The 20,214-nt window shown below is 47.9% G+C and overlaps 1 protein-coding gene across 3 annotated transcripts in view; it reads right to left on the bottom strand.

The window, feature by feature from the left end:
• UCKL1 (uridine-cytidine kinase 1 like 1) overlaps positions 1-20,214 on the bottom strand; it is a 332,854-nt gene that overhangs the window by 153,711 nt on the left and 158,929 nt on the right. For all 3 annotated transcript variants that reach the window (XM_069243249.1, XM_069243248.1, XM_069243250.1), the window contains exon 4: positions 12,208-12,378. In XM_069243249.1, the coding sequence (XP_069099350.1) occupies positions 12,208-12,378 (171 nt within the window). The remainder of the gene's footprint in view (positions 1-12,207; positions 12,379-20,214) is intronic.

Here is a 20,214-nt window from a genome sequence, read left to right as displayed (position 1 = left end):
GACGTTTAGAGCGCTCCCATTGCTTTGGCCGTATCAGTGTCCTTTTTCATTTTTTTGATGGCTGTGTCCACTTGTGTGCCAAATAGCTGTTGCTGATTGAATGGCATGTTGAGGACCGCCTGTTGAATCTCCGGTTTGAAACCTGAGGATCTCAGCCAAGCATGGCGTCTAATTGTCACTGCAGTGTTCACTATTCTTGCGGCAGTGTCAGCGGAATCTAATGCAGATCGTATTTGATTGTTCGATATTGCTTGTCCCTCCTCTACCACTTGCTGAGCTCTTTCCTGGTATTCCTTGGGAAGATGTTGGATAATATCGCTCATCTCGTCCCAATGAGCTCAGTCATATCGTGCGAGGAGGGCTTGAGAGCTTGCTATGCGCCACTAATTGGCAGCTTGTGACGCTACCCTCTTTACTGCTGTGTCGAACTTCTTACTCTCCTTATATGGGGGTGGTGCATCTCCAGATGACTGCGAGTTGGCTCTCTTTCTCGCAGCTCCAACCACTATGGAGTCTGATGGCAGCTGCTGTGTGATGAACACTGGGTCTGATGGTGGTGGCTTGTATTTCTTTTCCACTCGTGGTGTAATAGCTCTTCCTTTTACGGGCTCCTGAAAAATGTGTTGGGCATGTTTAAGCATGCCTGGGAGCATAGGCAGACTTTGGTAGGAAGCATGGATTGAGGACAAGGTATTAAAGAGAAAGTCGACCTCCAATGGCTCTGTGTGCGTGCTCACATTGTGGAATGCAGCAGCCCTAGCCAAGACTTGAGTGTATGAGGTGCTATCTTTGGGTGGAGAGGGTTTAGAAGGATAGCACTTTGGGCTATTGTCCGACACAGGGTCATTGTAAGGAAATGCCTCCTTGGCATGGTTACCCCCTGACTTTTAGCCTTTGCTCATGCCAAGTTATGATTTGAAAGTGTGCTGAGGTCTGCTAACCAGGCCCCAGCACCAGTGTTCTTTCCCTAATCTGTACCTTTGTCTCCACAATTGGCACACCCTGGCATCCAGGTAAGTCCCTTGTAACTGGTACCCCTAGTACCAAGGGCCCTGATGCCAGGTAAGGTCTCTAAGGGCTGCAGCATGTCTTATGCCACCCTGGGGACCCCTCACTCAGCACAGACACAGTGCTTGTAAGCTTGTGTGTGCTGGTGGGGAGAAAATGACTAAGTCGACATGGCACTCCCCTCAGGGTGCCATGCCAACCTCACACTGCCCATGGCATAGATAAGTCACCCCTCTAGCAGGCCTTACAGCCCTAAGGCATGGTGCACTATACCATAGGTGAGGGCATAGGTGCATGAGCACTATGCCCCTACAGTGTCTAAGCAAAACCTTAGACATTGTAAGTGCAGGGTAGCCATAAGAGTATATGGTCTGGGAGTCTGTCATACACGAACTCCACAGCACCATAATGGCTACACTGAAAACTGGGAAGTTTGGTATCAAACTTCTCAGCACTATAAATGCACACTGATGCCAGTGTACATTTTATTGTGAAATACACCCAGAGGGCATCTTAGAGATGCCCCATGAAAACATACCCGACTTCCAGTGTGGGCTGACTAGTTTTACCAGCCTGCCACACACCAGACATGTTGCTGGCCACATGGGGAGAGTGCCTTTGTCACTCTGTGGCTAGTACCAAAGCATGTACTGGGTGGAGGTGCTTCTCACCTCCCCCTGCAGGAGCTGTAACACCTGGCGGTGAGCCTCAAAGGCCAGCTAGTGGAGATGCCTGTCCCCTCCGGCTACGGCCCCACTTTTGGCGGCAAGGCCGGAGGAGATAATGAGAAAAACAAGGAGGAGTCACTGGCCAGTCAGGACAACCCCTAAGGTGTCCTGAGCTGAGGTGACTCTGACTTTTAGAAATCCTCCATCTTGCAGATGGAGGATTCCCCCAATAGGATTAGGGATGTGCCCCCCCTCCCCTCAGGGAGGAGGCACGAAGAGGGTGTAGCCACCCTCAGGGCTAGTAGCCACTGGCTACTAACCCCCCGACCTAAACACACCCCTAAATTGAGTATTTAGGAGCCCCCAGAACCTAGGAAGATAGATTCCTGCAACAAGAAGGCGAAGAAGGACTGCGGACCTGAAGCCCAGCAGAGAAGACGGAGAACCAACTGCTTTGGCCCCAGCCCTACCGGCCTGTCTCCCCACTTCAAGAAAAACTGCAACAGCGCCGTGTCCCCCAGGGTCCAGCGACCACTGAAGCCTCAGAGGACTACCCTGCATCTAAAAGGACCAAGAACTCCAGAGGAGCCAGAGTTGACCTCCCTGAGCCCCCACAGCGACGCCTGCAGAGGGAATCCAGAGGCTCCCCCTGACCGCGACTGCCTGCTTCAAAGAACCCAACGCCTGGTAAAGACACTGCACCCGCAGCCCCCAGGACCTGAAGGATCCGACATCCAGTACAGAAGCGACCCCCAGGAGGCCCTCTCCATTGCCCAGGTGGTGGCTACCCCGAGGATCCCCCCTTGCCTGCCTGCATCACTGAAGAGGCCCCTGGGTCTCCCATTGAAACCTATTGCGAACCTGACGCCTGTTTGCACACTGTACCCGGCCGCCCCCGTGCCGCTGAGGGTTACTTTCTGTGTGGACTTGTGTCCCCCCCGGTGCCCTACAAAACCCCCCTGGTCTGCCCTCAAAAGTCGCGGGTACTTACCTGCTGGCAGATTGGAACCAGGGCACCCCCTTCTCCATTGAAGCTTATGCGTTTTGGGCACCACTTTGACCTTTGCACCTGACCAGCCCTGAGCTGCTGGTGTGGTAACTTTGGGGTTGCCCTGAACCCCCAACGGTGGGCTACCTTGGACCCAACTTTGAACCCTGTAGGTGTTTTACTTACCTGCAAAACTAACCAATACTTACTTCCCCCAGGAACTATTGAAAATAGCACTGTGTCTAGTTTTAAAATAGCTTATTGACATTTTGTGCTAGAACTGTACATGATATTGTGTTGATTCAAAGTTCCCAAGATACCTGAGTGAAATACCTTTCATTTGAAGTATTACTTGTAAATCTTGAACCTGTGGTTCTTAAAATAAACTAAGAAAATATATTTTTCTATATAAAAACCTATTGGCCTGGAATTGTCTTTGAGTGTGTATTCCTCATTTATTGCCTGTGTGTGTACAACAAATGCTTAACACTACCCTCTGATAAGCCTACTGCTCGACCACACTACCACAAAATAGAGCATTAGAATTATCTCTTTTTGCCACTATCTTACCTCTCAGGGGAACCCTTGGACTCTGTGCATGCTATTTCTTACTTTGAAATAGTACATAGAGAGCCAACTTCCTACAGTCATCATAGAGGTCCCAGGGGTCTGTATCTTGTTGCGACTGCACAGTGTGTGTGGGTGACTGTGCAGTGGGTGTGGCAAGAGGTGAAATTGTTCTTTGAAGAGAATGCGGAGGAGAATGTTCTGGGGAAAACTGGCGTGACTGAGATTTTTCTCTGGGCACTTTTTCAGTGTCTGAACGTGCTTGGAAAGCCAGTTTCCTTTTGAATTTGAGAGGGGGTGCCTAGTGGATCTTCCCAGTATCCTTATGGATCTGTATCCTTGCCTGCGTTTCATCAAACTCCTCCATTTGGTGAAGTTCCTCCTCAAATCTGTGTCTCTCTTTCAATTGTTTTGAGAGTCCATGATCCTCGGTGTACAAGGCTTTTTTCGGCTCCAAAGCCGTTTTTTTCGGCACCGAAATGCCCATGCTGACAGTAGGCCTCGGCTCCGAAAGACTCTTTCTAGGCTTTGCCGACTCGACGAGTCGATGTCGAGTTTTCTCGGTCACTGGTTCTCGGCTCGAGTCCGAAGACTTCGGTGCGGATTTGGCCTTTTTCGGTGCCGAAGGTCTTGCTTGGTCACCGCTGCATTCTGGACTGACTCTGGACTTTGGTTGGGGCAGGCGTACTCATGTGCTGGCCTGCTGTGGGTGGTCGGTCTGCGTCAGAGTTGTCAGAATCAGAACCTTGGATGCAGATAGCCATCTCCTCTTCCTCGACGTCGAGGTTCTCAGAACTCTTCAACGCCATTTGCAGCCGCCTTGCCCTTCGATCCCTCAGGGTCTTTTTCGATCAAAAGGACCTGCAGGCCTCGCAAGTATCCTCTTGGTGGTCCGGTGACAAACACAGATTACAGACCCGATGTCGGTCTGTGTAGGGATACCTGGCGTGGCACTGTGGGCAGAAATGGAACGGGGTCCGGTCCATTAGGCTTCAACATTTTCTGCGGTCGGGCCGATCAGGCCCTGGCTGGGCGCGGAAGCCCCAAAGGGCAACCGAAGCTGTGTTTTGCCGGTGTCGATGAAGATGTTTCGTGATCGAAAACAATACAGACGATTTTCGGTGAATTTAGTCTTTTTCCGAATCAAATTACGGAGCGAAGAGGAACACGTCCGAACCCAATGGCGGAAAGAAAACAATCTAAGATGGAGTCGATGCCCATGCGCAATGGAGCCGAAAGGGAGGAGTTACTCAGTCCTGTGACTCGAAAAGACTTCTTCAAAGAAAAACAACTTGTAACACTCCGAGCCCAACATTAGATGGCAGGAACAGTGCATAGCATGTGTGTCTGAAGCTACACATGCCATCGAACATATGTATATCTACAAATGTTGTTAACTTAAACGACTACAGGCTGCCGGGGAGGTGGGAGGGTGCATATGAATCGGCCGCGGAACATGCCAGGAACAAATTTACACTGGGTAAGTGACATTTTCCGTTCAATGACATGTGTAGCTGCAGATACACATGCTGTGCATAGACACATAAAACAGTTAGTCCTCCCATAAAAGAGGTGGTTAGCCTGTAGGATTTGAAGTTGTTTTAAATAATGTTCTGAGTACAGCTTGACCTACTGTGGCTTGCTATGTTGGAAGGAAGGTGAGCCTCACAAGGGGAGGAGTGTGGGTCGCATCTGAATCTATGGAAAATACCAATACTGGATAACTGCAGTTACAGGTAAGTAACTTGTTTTCTGAACTAGTATTGGATCTTTCATACATTCACATGCTTGAATCAGAATAGCAAGCAGTATTTAATAAAATAGTGTTAAATCTTTACCATATGATTGGTCAAACATGACAAACATGACAATTCATATTACTAATGCAAAAATAAAATAATTGTGTATAAGCAGTATGTTAGGCAATACTTGCAAAGTGATTAGAAATATATATATATATATATATATATATATATATATATATAATATATATATAATTAGACATGCAATTGTGAATAGCGGGAGAAGGAAAATCAACCGAGAAAAGCTGCTTTACTAAGAAAGAAAATAAGCTTACATTAGTCACGAGGCTCACCTTAGTGAAACAGATGGCGAAGCACCACTTGTCCTACAGCTGAGACACTGTGCTGTGCGGATTCCAAACAATAATGCTGCATAAAGGAACGAGTGGTCTTCCATGTTGCAGCTCGGTATATTTTGCATAGGGAGATGCCAGCGAAGAGAGCAGCTGAGATTGATACTTCTCTAGTTGAGTGTGTCTTTGGTGGTCTGACCAGAGGTTTGCCAGCTTTAGTATGGCAAAATTGTATGGTGGATGCAATCCATCGGGCTATTGTCTTCGTGACTTACGCTTCTTCACAGCCTTGACATTAAGAAACTACAAATTGATCAGTTTTCTGTAAGTGTTTAGTACACTGAAGGTAGAAAGTCAAACATCACTTGACATCCAGCACGTGTAGAGTCCTTTTCAGATGGAGTGGACAGATTTGTGAAAAAAGTTTGCAGTATTACAGATTTGTTCAGATGAAAAGAAGATGGGACCTTAGGAATATATCTTGGGTTTGTCCTCAGAAGAATGAAATCGTCAGTGAAAAGTAGGAAAGGCTCCTTGATGGTAAAGGTCTGTATGTGACTGACTCTCCTAGTGGAGGTGAGAGAAAGAACTGCGACTTTCCATGTGAGGAATTAGAGTTCAGCTCTATTATCGGTTTGAATGGAGATTTCATTACCTGAGAAAGGACCAGGTTGAGATGCCACTGGGGAGGAGATGATCACGCCAGAGGAAAAGTGTGAAATAAACCCTTCATAAACAGTTTTATGAGCCCATATCTAGAAACTGCAGCCAGGTGTACCCTAATCAAGGCATGGACTCAGCAAGAGAGAGCAGGAGAGGCTCAGGAAGAACTTTGAATAGATGCAAACTGTTTTGTTGGCACTAGATGCAGAATCTCTGGCATTTGAGGCTGTAAGTCTTGTTTGTAGATTCGGCTTGTGCTCTGGATTGTATGGCTTTACATTCCTGATCAATGTTTATGTGTTGTAGTTCACAGAACTCAGGAGCCATGCGTGCAATTGGAGAGAGGCTGGTTCAGGATGCAACATCTGCCCTTGGTTCCTCGTTACTAGTGTCTCTGTCTTCGGAAGTTGCATGGGTTTGGTCACAGACAGGAGAATGGGTCCCATATACCAATGCTGCATGGGCCACCTGGGAGGAATTAGTATGAGCCGGCAAATCTCAGTTTTCATCTTCTGGAGGGACTTGGGGATCAACGGGAAAGGGGGAAAAGCGTATGCAAAGATCCCGGACCATAGCTGCAAAAGGGCATTCTGCCACAAGCCCGGAAGTGTGACTTTCAACATCATCTTCTGCAGAGATATTACCTCAGGCATAGGTGCTCCAGTCGAGAAGTCCATACCTAGCTCTGGAAAAGTGTCCATGCCACTAGCAGAGGACAGCCCTTGAAATTCCATAGTATCTTGATCAGGGTCTCAGAAAGGAATAAGCTCAGTAGGGTCAGAATTCATCTCAAAGATATCATGGAGACAGGCCCTGTGTGCATCCTCGTCTAAGAGACGATGGCCTCTCAGCAAGATCCCATCAGAAAGTCAGTATTGGGTTGTGGCGCCTGTGACACCGTTTCAGAAGTCAGGGGCGGAGGTGGTGGTGATAAAGGTGTGGGCAGTGCTGTCCAAAGTATTAGTTGAGGCATCATGTACTGAACTGCTGAGACAAAGCAGTACGGTGAAGGCACCAGACCGGATCCGATGGAGAAGTGCCAAAGGTTATTGGATGCAAAGGCAGCTTTTTATTAGATCTAGAGCGGCCCAAAGGGGCTCCGGATGGTATTAAAACACTTGTGAAGATAGAATCCCTGACATTAAGGAACACTGCTGAATCCAACCCAGGAATTGCAAACTTGGAGAAGGTTGGCCCGGACCTTGAGTCTCATGCAGTAGAGGTGCCGGCACCAGAGGCTCTGGGATGGACACAGCGGCTCTGAAGCAGTGTCCAGTGGAGGAACAGGGCTGCGCAAAGGCAGATTCACCAGCATCAAGTTGACTAATATCGGTTCCGAGGGCGACGGTCTTGTGTGAGACAAAGAGCGATGAGGAGACTTACCTCTGGAATGTTTCTTTGTCTTTCTGTGTTTTTTTTTTTTTTTCCCTACTAAGAGGATAAAGAGGATAAAGAAAATTGGGAATAGTGCCTTGAACGCTTTATCGCATCGTTCAGCCTCTCTTGCCCTGGCCATGAAGAGCTTGGCCTCCCACTCTTTGATGGTCCTCGGGTGTATATGAGGCAGAGAGAACAATAACTACAGTCATGATCCAAACCCAGGCAAAGGGGCAAACTGAATGGGGGTCTGTAATGGACATCTAACCCTCACAATCCCTACAAGGTTTAAACCCTGATTTCTTAGGAGACATTGTACTACTTTTAAACAAACTTTAGTGAGGAAATCTCGTCAGAGTAAAGCTTTGGACCCACGTCGAAGGCGCAAAAAAAGGGGAGCTTATGTTGTTGTGCTGGGACACTGCCTGACGTCACTTCATGTTTCAACTGAGCCCTGATGCCCTCTACCGGCAGCTTAACAGCTTTGAAGTTTCCGGATCCAGTCTGACTCCTTGGAGTTGTATTACAGGCGAGGAATCCCCGTGTAGAAATATCCACCCGAAATGGGCCTTGCTGTTGGTGTTAATGACCATATTGACAATACGCCCAGGATACTGTGATTTAAATACTTTTTATTTTCTTACCAGACCTACCACTTTCAACTTCTTTGCCACTTTTGTCGTAAAGGTGCTGTTGTATCTCAGCCAGAAATGGGAGATCCAGAGCCAGGCATGGCAGTGTATAATGATGCTGCTGTTAATGCCTCTTGAGGCTCTGATGTTTGCACTGGATATGAATTTGTCTTATGCTGCCAGCACCTCTCATCCCTTCTCTCTACTTGTGTTTGGTGAGGTCCTGTATTTAATCCCATTGGTGCCTGTCACTACAGAAGAGTAGACCAATTGAATTTGTAATACTCCAGTGTGTGGCAGCCCCATTGCCACATGCTCGCCAGCATGCCACAAGATAAGCAGTGGAGTCATCAGATGGGAGAGACTTTAGTGGAGTTCGGGTCTAGATCGGGGTTATTGTTGGGGTACACTTTTTAACTCTTTCACAGGTCACCTCCCTCCATTGGCGCTAAGGGCTTAAAGTGTGGGGAAGGGGGGAGGGAGATATGGGATACCAGGGTCTAAATCTCAGTAGAGAGATTCAGGAGGGGATTGTGGAGAGCAAAGCTGTGGAGGCATGGAAGCAGCAGTTGTGAAGGGAATGTCCAGGAACAAGGATAGGTGGTGGCAAGCTCATGGCAGTGTCCCTAACTACTGTGGGCCCTATAGGTATAGGAGGCTCAAAGGCTGACTCCTTCTGTTCCTTTGGGTTTTGCAAGGGTGCATGTGTGGGTTCAGTAGCAGGAGCTTTAGTGTCGGATTTCGGTATCTAGGGGTCCATCGGTACCAGACTAGGTGAATATTTTGGCATAGGCTTTGGGCACTGGAGCTGGCTGTTTAGTGCACAGGGTGTGTCAAAGGGTGACGTACCCTTCAGTGGATATGTCTGGGCATCGAGAGAGGCTCTAGGGGAATGAGCAGTGTTTGCTTGCAGAGCCAGACTCAAAAGGTTGGTGCCTTTTCAGACTTGACTCAAGGATCGATGTCCCACTCCCTCAGGAGCAGTGCTCTGCCTCATTCTGGGGAAGCTTTGAGGGTTGATATGACTGACCTTGCTGAGTTTGTGGCCGGACCATTGCTTTAGGTGAAGACCTCGTTTTTGACTTAAGAGCTTCAGGGCTGGCACAGGGACTCCTCCAGCTCGACGCTAGAGCCTTCAGAGGACACCATCTCTGGACTCTTGCACCCCAGGGCAGTAGGGGGACCAGACAAGCCTACCTCCTCCTACTCAGTGCTGAACAGATCTTCTGGCCAAAAGATGTCTGGGGTTTCAAGGAAGGTTTGTCGTTCCATCATGTGATGCACACAATGCCTTCCTAGTTAGTGCATTCTTGCAGCAAAACGCTAAGCACACACTGCAGACAGCCTCGTTATTTTCTGGCGAAACACAGAAGTTGCACATGCCATGGTGTTACGATCATGGGTACTTGGTGTTGCACCCAGAGCAAAACTGAAAGCAAGTCCATTTCATAACACCCTTTCAGGTCATTTTCAACCTGATAGTGTCAAAGGTCTATCTATCTCAGTAGAGCTGTCCGATCATGGTAGATCAAGAAGTCGTTGACATGGTGTCTCGAAAGAAGGAGCTATGGCATAGCTGAAGAGTCCAATACAAAATAAAATGATGGACGGAGTGTTGAAACTTTTTAAACACTCACCCCCAGTCACAGATCTGGGTTTAATCCATTGTTATTGTGCTTGCCACGTCACCCCAGTTTGAACCCAGCCATATCCAAATCAGTCTATGCAAATCAGTCTAGACCCTGTTCTAAACAAGCATCCTCGGACCGGATTCAGGGAGGACCTGGCCTGGCAGTTCGGGCTGGACTGTTCCCATGGGGGAACAGGGTCAAGACTGATTTGCTGATCGCTGGGTCCAAACTGGGGTGGCATGGTGAGCAAAAGAACGATGGATTAAACCCAGATGTGTGGCTGGGGGTGAGTGTTTGAAAAGTTAACACTCCGTCCAACATCCTTTTGTGTTGCTATAGCTGAAGAATCCTCCAACTGAGCGCAGGATAGGTAGCAATTGTTTTGGGAATCGCTGTTATTGAAAACCTGAAGGCTGTTCCTGAAGAATCCATAGAAAAACGTGCCAGTCTCAGACCTGGCACTCAAACAACTGAACCCACTGGTGTAAGAAATCAATCAAGTGGTGGAGTCTTTGTCGTGGTGCACTGCGGGCTAAGAAAGGAGTCACATCATGTCTTGTGACTCGAAATGTCTTTTAATAAAATAAGTTGCAGAAGTCTGGGCCCAACACTAGATGGCAGGAATTTGCAAGCCTTGTGTAGCTACAGCCACAAATGATATATCTATGTAAATATATATAAATTTGGGGAACTGGTGTTATTTGCAAGTTTAGTCTTGCCCACCGTGGAATCTTTATTAAATTCATAATCATTAGATTCACTTATCACATGCATATCTAGAACACGGGGAAATGGTCCCCAGGAGGGAAGAGTTGCCCTTGACTTCCACAGCTACTCTGTTGGGTATATATAGTGTAATAGAAGGAATTTAAAAAAAAATCATACAGTTTTATTAATATCAAGAAAAATGTTTTTGGTTATAATGGCATGAAATATAGGGTGCCCTATATACTGATGGAGCAGTGCAAAGTGACAGAGTGTAAAAAGCGCACTGGTGCTATTTACATATATACATCTGACTGGAACAAATTATAGTGTTGTACTAAGGTATCTATTCTTTAGATATCCACAGCCACATTAGCAAATTTGAAAGCCAGTCTACAATTGTGTGTTCTGACGACGTTTCAACCCTATTTTCAGATTAATCAGTGCAGGGTCACCATCAGGACGATAAAAATATGTGGAGACACCTTTAAACGAGAAAAATACCAAGTATAAGAACCATTGTTATACGGAATTATTTTTGTGATATTTTTCGATATTAGGAAAGCCCTTTCTTCTGGACCTCGTGTGGACCATGAAAGGAGTATAACAAAGCAATTTCCTCGTAAATAAAAAAAGCTTTTGTTTTTTTTGTGTTTATTTAGAAGGAATTTTTCAAAGCTTTTTTTTTTTTTACGAGGAAATTGCTTTGTTATACTCCTTTCATGGTCCACACAAGGTCCAGAAGAAAGGGCTTTCCTAATATCGAAAAATACCACAAAAATAATTCCATATAACAATGGTGCGTGTGACATCCATCATCTAAAGAAAAGACTGAAGTGCTGGTAATTATTAAATGAATGAATATTACCATGTAGGTGGGTACCTCAGACACCACAACCAACATGCAACAATGACTGTCACCAATGAGCGCAAAAAATATGCGCAAAATTATATAAACAAGTCCTCCATGTGTGCCCGGTAAGGTAATCCTGGGATACACACATTGGTGGCCACAGACAGAAAGTGCAGATGTACATCCCAAATTTAACTGGCTCACGAAATTGGTCCATGTGATGTAGCCCTGACGTGCACATACCATACATACTCCATCACACAGACCAGTTTCGTGAGCCTGTTAAATTCGGGATGTACATCTGCATTTTCTGTTCGCATAATTTTTGCGCTCATTGGTGACAGTCACGGCTGCATGTTGGGTGTGGTGTTTGAGGTACCCCGCTACATGGTAATATTCATTCATTCATTACATTTCAGCACGTCAGTCTTTTCTTCAGATGATGGATGTCACAAGCGCCATTGTTATATGGAATTATTTTGTTGTATTTTTCCGATTAGGAAAGCCCTTTCTTCTGGACCTCGTTTGGACCATGAAAAGAGTATAACAACACTTTCCGCCAAAGCTCCAGACCCCAAAGGAATCCTGAAGCCAATTATTTCTCCATTGCATACACCTATCTCCCCATATTGACCCTCATAAAACTCAATTTCCCATTCCTAAAGCAAGCAAACGTTTCCAGTACCACACCGGAGAAGAGCTTTACACCCACCCCTCATGGTAAGCACATCCATTAAGCTCAAAGAGCAGATCTTACTGATCCAATATCCTCAAAATCACCATAATTCTCTGCACTTAAAAATGTACAAACATTAATGAATTGGTCTCCCACATAGAAGATCTTAATGCTCCGATCTCCACAACCAACAAACCCTAATGCTTCACTGGATCCCTCCAACACAGCAGCCACTAATGCTCTAATCTCCCCCACAGGAAATGTTAAAGCCTCCAGCCAACATCCGTATGCTGCCACCCTGTATCAGACCCCGCCCTCCATCTGTAGGAGTCCTGCTCTCTCACCCACTCCTTCTTTCGGCTATGGGTGTTGAAGTCATACACAGGGATCTTCACACTCTTCCCCTGCTTCAGTTTCTTGAGGGTAGAAATGACCAGATCAAAGTCAAAGGCGTCAGGGTGATCAAAATTAAAGTCGCTTCTGGCTGCAATCTCCTGCTCCTCTGGGGTCAGCACCTTTCACAAAAAAGACAGCAACAAGTTATTACGTGGGTACAAAGCACTCTTTCAACATAACAGCACCCAGTTCAACTACAGTCCAGCCAGACAGAGACAGTAATGAGCCACACACTACAACAAATACTATGTGTATGAGTCCACCAGAATACTGTGGCAAAAAGTATGTGACTGCACCTTGCATTTTTGCCTGGGCAGTTACACCATTCTGCATTTTTGTAGATGGGGATGGGAAATAACATCCCAATGCACTGAACATTTTCTCATTTGCAAGCTTATTTTCCCCACCCAGAAAAACTTTCAAACTTTCACAACTCAATCAAATTCGAGAGGATAAATTGTTTGCCTCAAGTTCAGATTTACTGGCCTACTCAGAATAAGGGCCCACTTCAATGTATAAGTGACAAACGTCAGTTCTGCAGAAAAATGTGAGGAAAACCCAAACTGATAAAAAAATAAGCAAAAATTGTCTTGGACCTCATTCTCGAACTGGAGCAGAAAATGGTAAAATAACAAACATTTGCAATACAACGGGTCCCGCATTACGTTGAGTTAGAGCTAAAGCTATTAACGTTGTAAACTCCTAACCGGACTTTTCTTGCCACATTAAATGAAAAAGAAAAAACAAAAAAACAATAGAGAGCGCGATTGCGCTGTGTTAAACACAGCGCAATCGCGCTGCGAAATAAAGAGAAAAAGTAGTCCAGAAACCATATGGAAAACATGGAGCCTCGTATGTTTCCAGTGGTTTACCGGTGCTCTCGAGGAGCACTAAGCACCAGAAAAGGCATGACGTTTACATGCCTTTCACAAATGAAGACAAGTGGATTTTAAAAGGCAAGCCCACGAACCAATGAAAGTGACTGACGTAACATGGGCATGGTTAAAATCTCCCTAAAGAGAGATTACAAGAGGGACGGAGCGCTTTGTGCTCGCCCCTAAAAATTGCCAAAGAATCAAAAATATCAGTCAATTTCTTTTTAAATACAAAACAGAAGTTTGAGCAACAAAGTTTTTCAAAGCAAGGAGACAGAAAGGAATTCTGTCAGGACCGGAAGCGGGGATTATGCTCTACTTTCTTTCCTTTTTATTAACCAGCAGCGTTCAAAGTATAAACTACCTTTCCCATAACTCCGTGGGAAGGAACTACAAAAAGATAACAACCAACAGGCTATCCCCCACAGTGTCCATATATTCCTACTTGCCTGTGAGCACTTCCTCTTTCTTTCCTGCTTCGAAACGGAGATAAGTGATTTTACATTCTTTGCTTTGTGTAACTGTTTGTGCTTTTCTTCTCACACAGCAATCGTGCCATGGGGCGTTTCTCTGTTTTGCTCCACGGTGCAGCTAGCTGAGACTGTGTTGAGACTCGGCGGGCACCAAGAGGGCACTGTACTGAGCGATGTGCATAATGCGTGACCTCATCTCACGGGGACGGGTGCCTCATTCTTTTTTTTTTTAAATATATTTTATTAATTTTGCAAATAAAGATAGTAACAAACATTTTACTACCCCTGTTCCCTCCCAGCATACAATATGTCATTCCTTGGTCATCATAGTCTCTCCTGATAAGAAACCTAAACAGATTCGTAAAGTAGGGTCTTCGTCAGTATCTAATTCAGAAGCTGCTCGTGAGTTGTCTGAGGTCGTTTCACCTGGATGTTTGAGACAATCTAACAATGTGTCCCATTGTCTTGCCATGTCTTGTGACCCACACCCCGTGCTGCCTTTTGATGTAATATGTTTCCCTCTGCCCATTTTATCACTGCATTCTGCCACCTTTGTATGTGAGGGCCTCCAACATCCTTCCAGTGTATCGTAATTTCTCTTTTGGCCAGAATTAATGCTAGGTCAATATATTTATTGGTTGTTTTTTTGGCATGAGGGTGGAGGAAAATCCCCTAATAGTGCCGTCAAGGGAGATAGCCCCAGCTTTCTGTCTGTAATCGCAGTCAGATTTCTGAACACCTCTTCCCAGTAGGGCACAATTTCCGGACAGTTCCATAACATGTGCTCTAATCCTGCTTCCGGTTCTGAGCAGCGGGGGCAACCTCCACCTCCAGTAGCATACATATTTGTTATTTTAAGATATGCTCTTTGATAAACATAGAGGTAATCAATTTGAGTTGAGCATTCCTAGTCACTGAGTGTATGTGTGTAGTGATTCTGGCCCATCTCTGCTCGTCTATAGGTGTCCCCAATTCTGTCTGCCATGTCAGACGGAGTTTGTCAAGAGGAATGGAGGTGTCTTAATGTAAGGCTCTGTAAATGGCTGATATTGCGCCTCTCTCTCCTCCCTGAGAGCAGATAATCCGGCAGCCTTCATGTATAGTCGGTTCATGAGTACCGAATTTCCATGATCTCTGTATAATCCTAATAATTGCGTTGTATAAAAGAGACAATCCTGGGGGGACATCCAATCCCTCCCTCAGCTCTGCGAAAGTGCGTAATTCGCCATTATGGAACAGGTCCCCTAGCACTGTGATATTATATGTAGCTACTTTCTTGATCCCTGCTCGGGCCCGCCCCTGGCATATGTATCAAACCTTCTATTGGTATTTCTGGTGCGTATGGGAGTGCGGTACGTGTGCGCTGTAGACTACGCTCTCAACACACTCGCATAGTATGCAATACTTGTGGGAGCCGCTCGGTTCAGTAGCACGTTCAGGAGGGCGTGAAAGGACCCACATGAGTTATGTTGTGTGTCTCGTTCCACTTGTTCTTCACATAGAGATCTTGCCAGCCATTGCAGCTGACCTGCCCAATAATATATCTCCATGTTTGGCGCAGCTAGTCCCCCCTCTGAGGTGGGTTTCTGGAGAGTGCCTAAAGCCAGTCTGTGTCTGCCTGATCCCCATATGAAACCAGTCATCATAGTGTTAATGTCTCTGAATACCGATTTTGGGACAACCAGTGGGAGAGTAGAGAAATAGCACAATAATCTGGGCATTATTATCATTTTTATCAGTGCCACTCTCCCCGTGACCGATAGCGGAAGCGTTCTCCAGAACTGTATGTTGATTGTCAATTTCCTTATTGCCCGATGTATATTCCCCTCTAGTAAGTCTTTGGACATAGGTAGATGTTGACTCCCAGATAGCGAAATGTAGTAAGGGTCCAATTAAGCCCTCGAGTGTCTCTCACCCTCGGGGCCCCCTCCATCAGGGGGAAGATGGAAGATTTCTGCCTATTTATCCGCAAACCCGATGCACCCCCAAATTGCTCCAACATAGCCATCGCTCCTGGCAGACCGGTTTCCGTGTCCCCTAAGAAAATTAACATGTTGTCCGCTGTAAGGAAATGCCTCCTTGGCATGGTTACCCCCTGACTTTTTGCCTTTGCTGATGCCAAGTTATGATTTGAAAGTGTGCTGGGACCCTGCTAACCAGGCCCCAGCACCAGTGTTCTTTCCCTAAACTGTACCTTTGTCTCCACAACCCTGGCATCCAGGTAAGTCCCTTGTAACTGGTACCCCTGGTACCAAGGGCCCTGATGCCACGGAAGGTCTCTAAGGGCTGCAGCATGACTTATGCCACCCTGGGGACCCCTCACTCAGAACATACACACTGCTTGCCAGCTTGTGTGTGCTGGTGGGTAGAAAATGACTAAGTCGACATGGCACTCCCCTCAGAGTGCCATGCCAACCTCACACTGCCTGTTGCATAGGTAAGTAACCCCTCTAGCAGGCCTTACAGCCCTAAGGCAGGGTGCACTATACCACAGGTGAGAGCATATGTACATGAGCACTATGCCCCTACAGTGTCTAAGCAAACCTTAGACATTGTAAGTGTAGGGTTGCCGTAAGAGTATATGGTCTGGGAGTCTGTCAAATACGAACTCCACAGCACCATAATGGCTACACTGAAAACTGGGAAGTTTGGTATCAAACTTCTCAGCACAATAAATGCACACTGAAGCCAGTGTGCACTTTATTGTAAAATACACCCCAGAGGCCATATTAGAGATGCCCCCTGAAAACATACCGACTTGCAGTGTGGGCTGACTAGTTTCACCAGCCTGCCACACACCAGACATGTTGCTGGCCACATGGGGAGAGTGCCTTTGTCACTCTGTGGCTAGTAACAAAGTCTGTACTGGGTGGAGGTGCTTCTCACCTCCCCTTGCAGGAACTGTAACACCTGGCGGTGAGCCTCAAAGGCTCACCCCCTTTGTTACAGCGTCACAGGGCATCCCAGCTAGTGGAGATGCCCACCCCTCCGGCCACTGCCCCCACTTTTGGTGACAAGGCTGGAGGAGATAATGAGGAAAACAAGGAGGAATCACTACCCAGTCAGGACAGCCCCTAAGGTGTCCTGAGCTGAGGTGACTCTTACTTTTAGAAATCCTCCATCTTGAAGAAGGAGGATTCCCCCAATAGGATTAGGGATGTGCCCCCCTCCCCACAGGGAGGAGGCACAAAGAGGGTGTAGCCACCCTCAAGGACAGGAGCCATTGGCTACTGCCCTCCCAGACCTAAACCCACCCCTAAATTCAGTATTTAGGGGCCCCCAGAACCTAGGACATCAGATTCCTGCAACCTAAAAAAGAAGGACTGCTGACCTGAAGCCCTGCAGTGAAGACGGAGACGACAACTGATTTGGCCCCAGCCCCACCAGCCTGTCTCCCTACTTCAAAGAAAAACTGCAACAGCGGCGCATCCAACAGGGTCCAGCGACCTCTGAAGCCTCAGAGGACTACCCTGCATCTAAAGGACCAAGAAGCTCCCGAGAACAGCGACCCTGTTCAAGAAACTGCAACTTTATGCAACAAAGAAGCAACTTTTAAAGACCACATGTTTCCCGCCGGAAGCGTGAGGCTTTCCACTCTGCACCCGACGCCCCCGGCTCGACCTGCGGAAAACTAACACTACAGGGAGGACTCCCCAGCGACTGCGAGCCCGTGAGTAGCCAGAGTTGACCCCCCTAAACCCCTACAGTGACACCTGCAGAAGAAATCTAGAGGCTCCCCCTGACCACGACTGCCTGCTACAAGGAACCCGACGCCTGGAACCAGCAGCCCCCAGGACCTGAAGGATCCGAACACCAATGCAGGAGCGACCCCCAGGCGATCCTCTGCATAGCCCAGGTGGTGGCTACCCCGGGGAGCCCCCCCCACTGTGCCTGCCTGCATATTTGAAGAGACCCCCGGGTCTCCCCATTGATTACTATCAGAAACCCGACGCCTGTTTGCACTCTGCACCCGGCCGCCCCCGTGCCACTGAGGGTGTACTTTTTGTGCCTGCTTGTGTCCCCCCAGGTGCCATACAAAACCCCCCTGGTCTGCCCTCCAAAGACGCGGGTACTCACCTGCTGGCAGACTGGAACCGGGGCACCCCATTCTCCATTGAAGCCTATGCGTTTTGGCCACCACTTTGACCTCTGCACCTGACCGGCCCTGAGCTGCTGGTGTGGTAACTTTGGGGTTGCCTTGAACCCCCAACGGTGGGCTACCTTGAACCCAACTTTGAACCCTGTAAGTGTTTTACTTACCTGTGAACTTAACATTTACTTACCTCCCCCAGGAACTGTTGATTGTTGCACTGTGTCCACTTTTAAAATAGCGTATTGCCATTTTTGTCAAAACTGTACATGCTATTGTGGATTATTCAAAGTTCCTAGAATACCTGCGTGAAATACCTTTCATTTGAATCTGAACCTGTGGTTCTTAAAATAAACTAAGAAAATATATTTTTCTGTATAAAAACCTATTGGCCTGGAATCAGTCTTTGAGTGTGTGCTCCTCATTTATTGAATGTGTGTGTACAACAAATGCTTAACACTACCCTCTGATAAGCCTACTGCTCGACCACACTACCACAAAACAGAGCATTAGAATTATCTCTTTTTGCCACTATCTTACCTCTAAGAGGAACCCTTGGACTCTGTGCACACTATTTCTTACTTTGAAATAGCACTTACTGAGCCAGCTTCCTACACCCGCATAGAGTGCAATGTGATGTTTTTGCGCTCCCACCCAGAGCCCTCCAAAATAGGTTCCCGATCTTGCCATTCGGGCAAGCGGTTCCACCGCAATTGCAAAGAGCAAGGGCGACAGGGGGGCAACCCTGTCTAGTGCCCCTCCCAACTTGATGGTTCTGCTCCCATTCGTCGCCCCCCCCTCCCGCCCCAGCTGACCCCTCCTCCCCCCTTCATCCCTCTTATGGCGGCCGCTGCGTGGCAGAGACAGCGACCCTTGACCCTAGGGTAGGTCGCTCCCCCCCGCTGCTGCAGCTCCAGCCACCTCCCAGCAAAACAGTAAGTACGCCCTGCGCTCCCCCCCGTCCAGCCCCCCGTTACTCACCTCTGTCCTCTGAACTCTCTCTCTTCCAACTTCTTATTCTTCTTACCTCTGCTGTCCTCTCTCTGTCCATTTTTCTTCGTTTTTCTGCCCCTCCTCTGGCATCCATTTTCTTCGTGTACTGCACCTCGTCCTGCACTCCATTCCCCTTGTGTTCCTCTGTTCTTGTGTTCTTCTGCGCCTGCACTCCATTTCCTGGTGTTCTTCTGTGTTCTTCTGCGCCTGCACTCCATTTCCTTCGTGTTCTTCTGCTCCTGCACCCCATTTCCTTCGTGCTCTTCTGTTCTTCTGTGTTCTTCTGCGCCTGCACCCCATTTCCTTTGTGCTCTTCTGTTCTTCTGTGTTCTTCTGCTCCTGCACCCTATTTCCTTTGTGCTCTTCTGTGTTCTTCTGCGCCTGCACTCCATTTCCTTCGTGTTCTTCTGTTCTCCTGTTCTTCTGTATTCTTCTGCTCCTGCACCCCATTTCCTTCATGTTCTTCTGTGTTCTTCTGCGCCTGCACTCCATTTCCTGCGTGTTCTTTTCTTCCTGCACTCCATTTCCTGCGTGTTCTTTTCCTCTTCTGTGTTCTTCCGTGTTCCTCTCCTCTTCTGTGTTCTTCTCTTCTTCTGCACTCCTCTCGTCTTCTGTGTTCTTCTCTTCTCTTCTTCTATTCCTCTCTTCTGACTCCTCTCTTCTCGTCTTCGGACTCCTCTCTCCTCTTCTTCGGACTCCTCTCTCCTCTTCTTCGGACTCCTCTCTCCTCTTCTTCGGACTCCTCTCTCCTCTTCTTCGGACTCCTCTCTCCTCTTCTTCGGACTCCTCTCTTCTTTTCTTCGGACTCCTCTCTTCTTTTCTTCTGATTCCTCGCGTCTTCTATAATCCATCTCTTCTTTCCTATCTTCTTTCCCTTCCCCTCTATCTGACCCCCCACCCCCGCCCTCTGCTTTCCCGCCCCCACCACCCGTTCGGCACCGCCCCCCCGGCTCCCATTCGTCGCCCCCCCTCCCACCTCCCGCCCCCAGCTGACCCCTCCTCCCTCTTATGGCGGCTGCTGTGCGTCCGCGCCGCTGGCGCGCCAAAGGCAAGTTCGTCTGCGCCCGTCCGTGCCTGGACCGCGCCCAGCGCCACGACCCCTGGCACCCAGCACTCCCAAACCCCGCAGCACCGCTACGACCCCACCTCCCTCCACGCACTCAACCCAGGACGCTCTAGAACCTGCTTCCAAGCCAACCCCAAACGCACTCATGGACCCTCCACATGCCTTACCTGCAAGCACACCTTCCACCGCGACTGCACCCCACCCGCCAGACCATGCGCCAATAACCACCTCAAATCCTCATCAACGCACGCTCCGTCCACAAGCACGCCATTGAACTATGGGACCTCATGGACTCCACCACACCGGACGTCGCCTTCATCACTGAGACCTGGATGAATGCCTCCTCGGCCCCCAACATCGCCATAGCCATCCCCGACGGCTACAAGATCGCCAGGAGAGACCGCACCAACCAAGTCGGAGGAGGAATCGCCATCATATTCAAGGACTCCATCAACGTC

This window comes from Pleurodeles waltl, chromosome 7, assembly GCF_031143425.1.
Source record: "Pleurodeles waltl isolate 20211129_DDA chromosome 7, aPleWal1.hap1.20221129, whole genome shotgun sequence".
NCBI classification, from domain to species: Eukaryota; Metazoa; Chordata; class Amphibia; order Caudata; family Salamandridae; genus Pleurodeles; species Pleurodeles waltl.
This window is presented reverse-complemented; position numbering and strand designations above follow the sequence as displayed.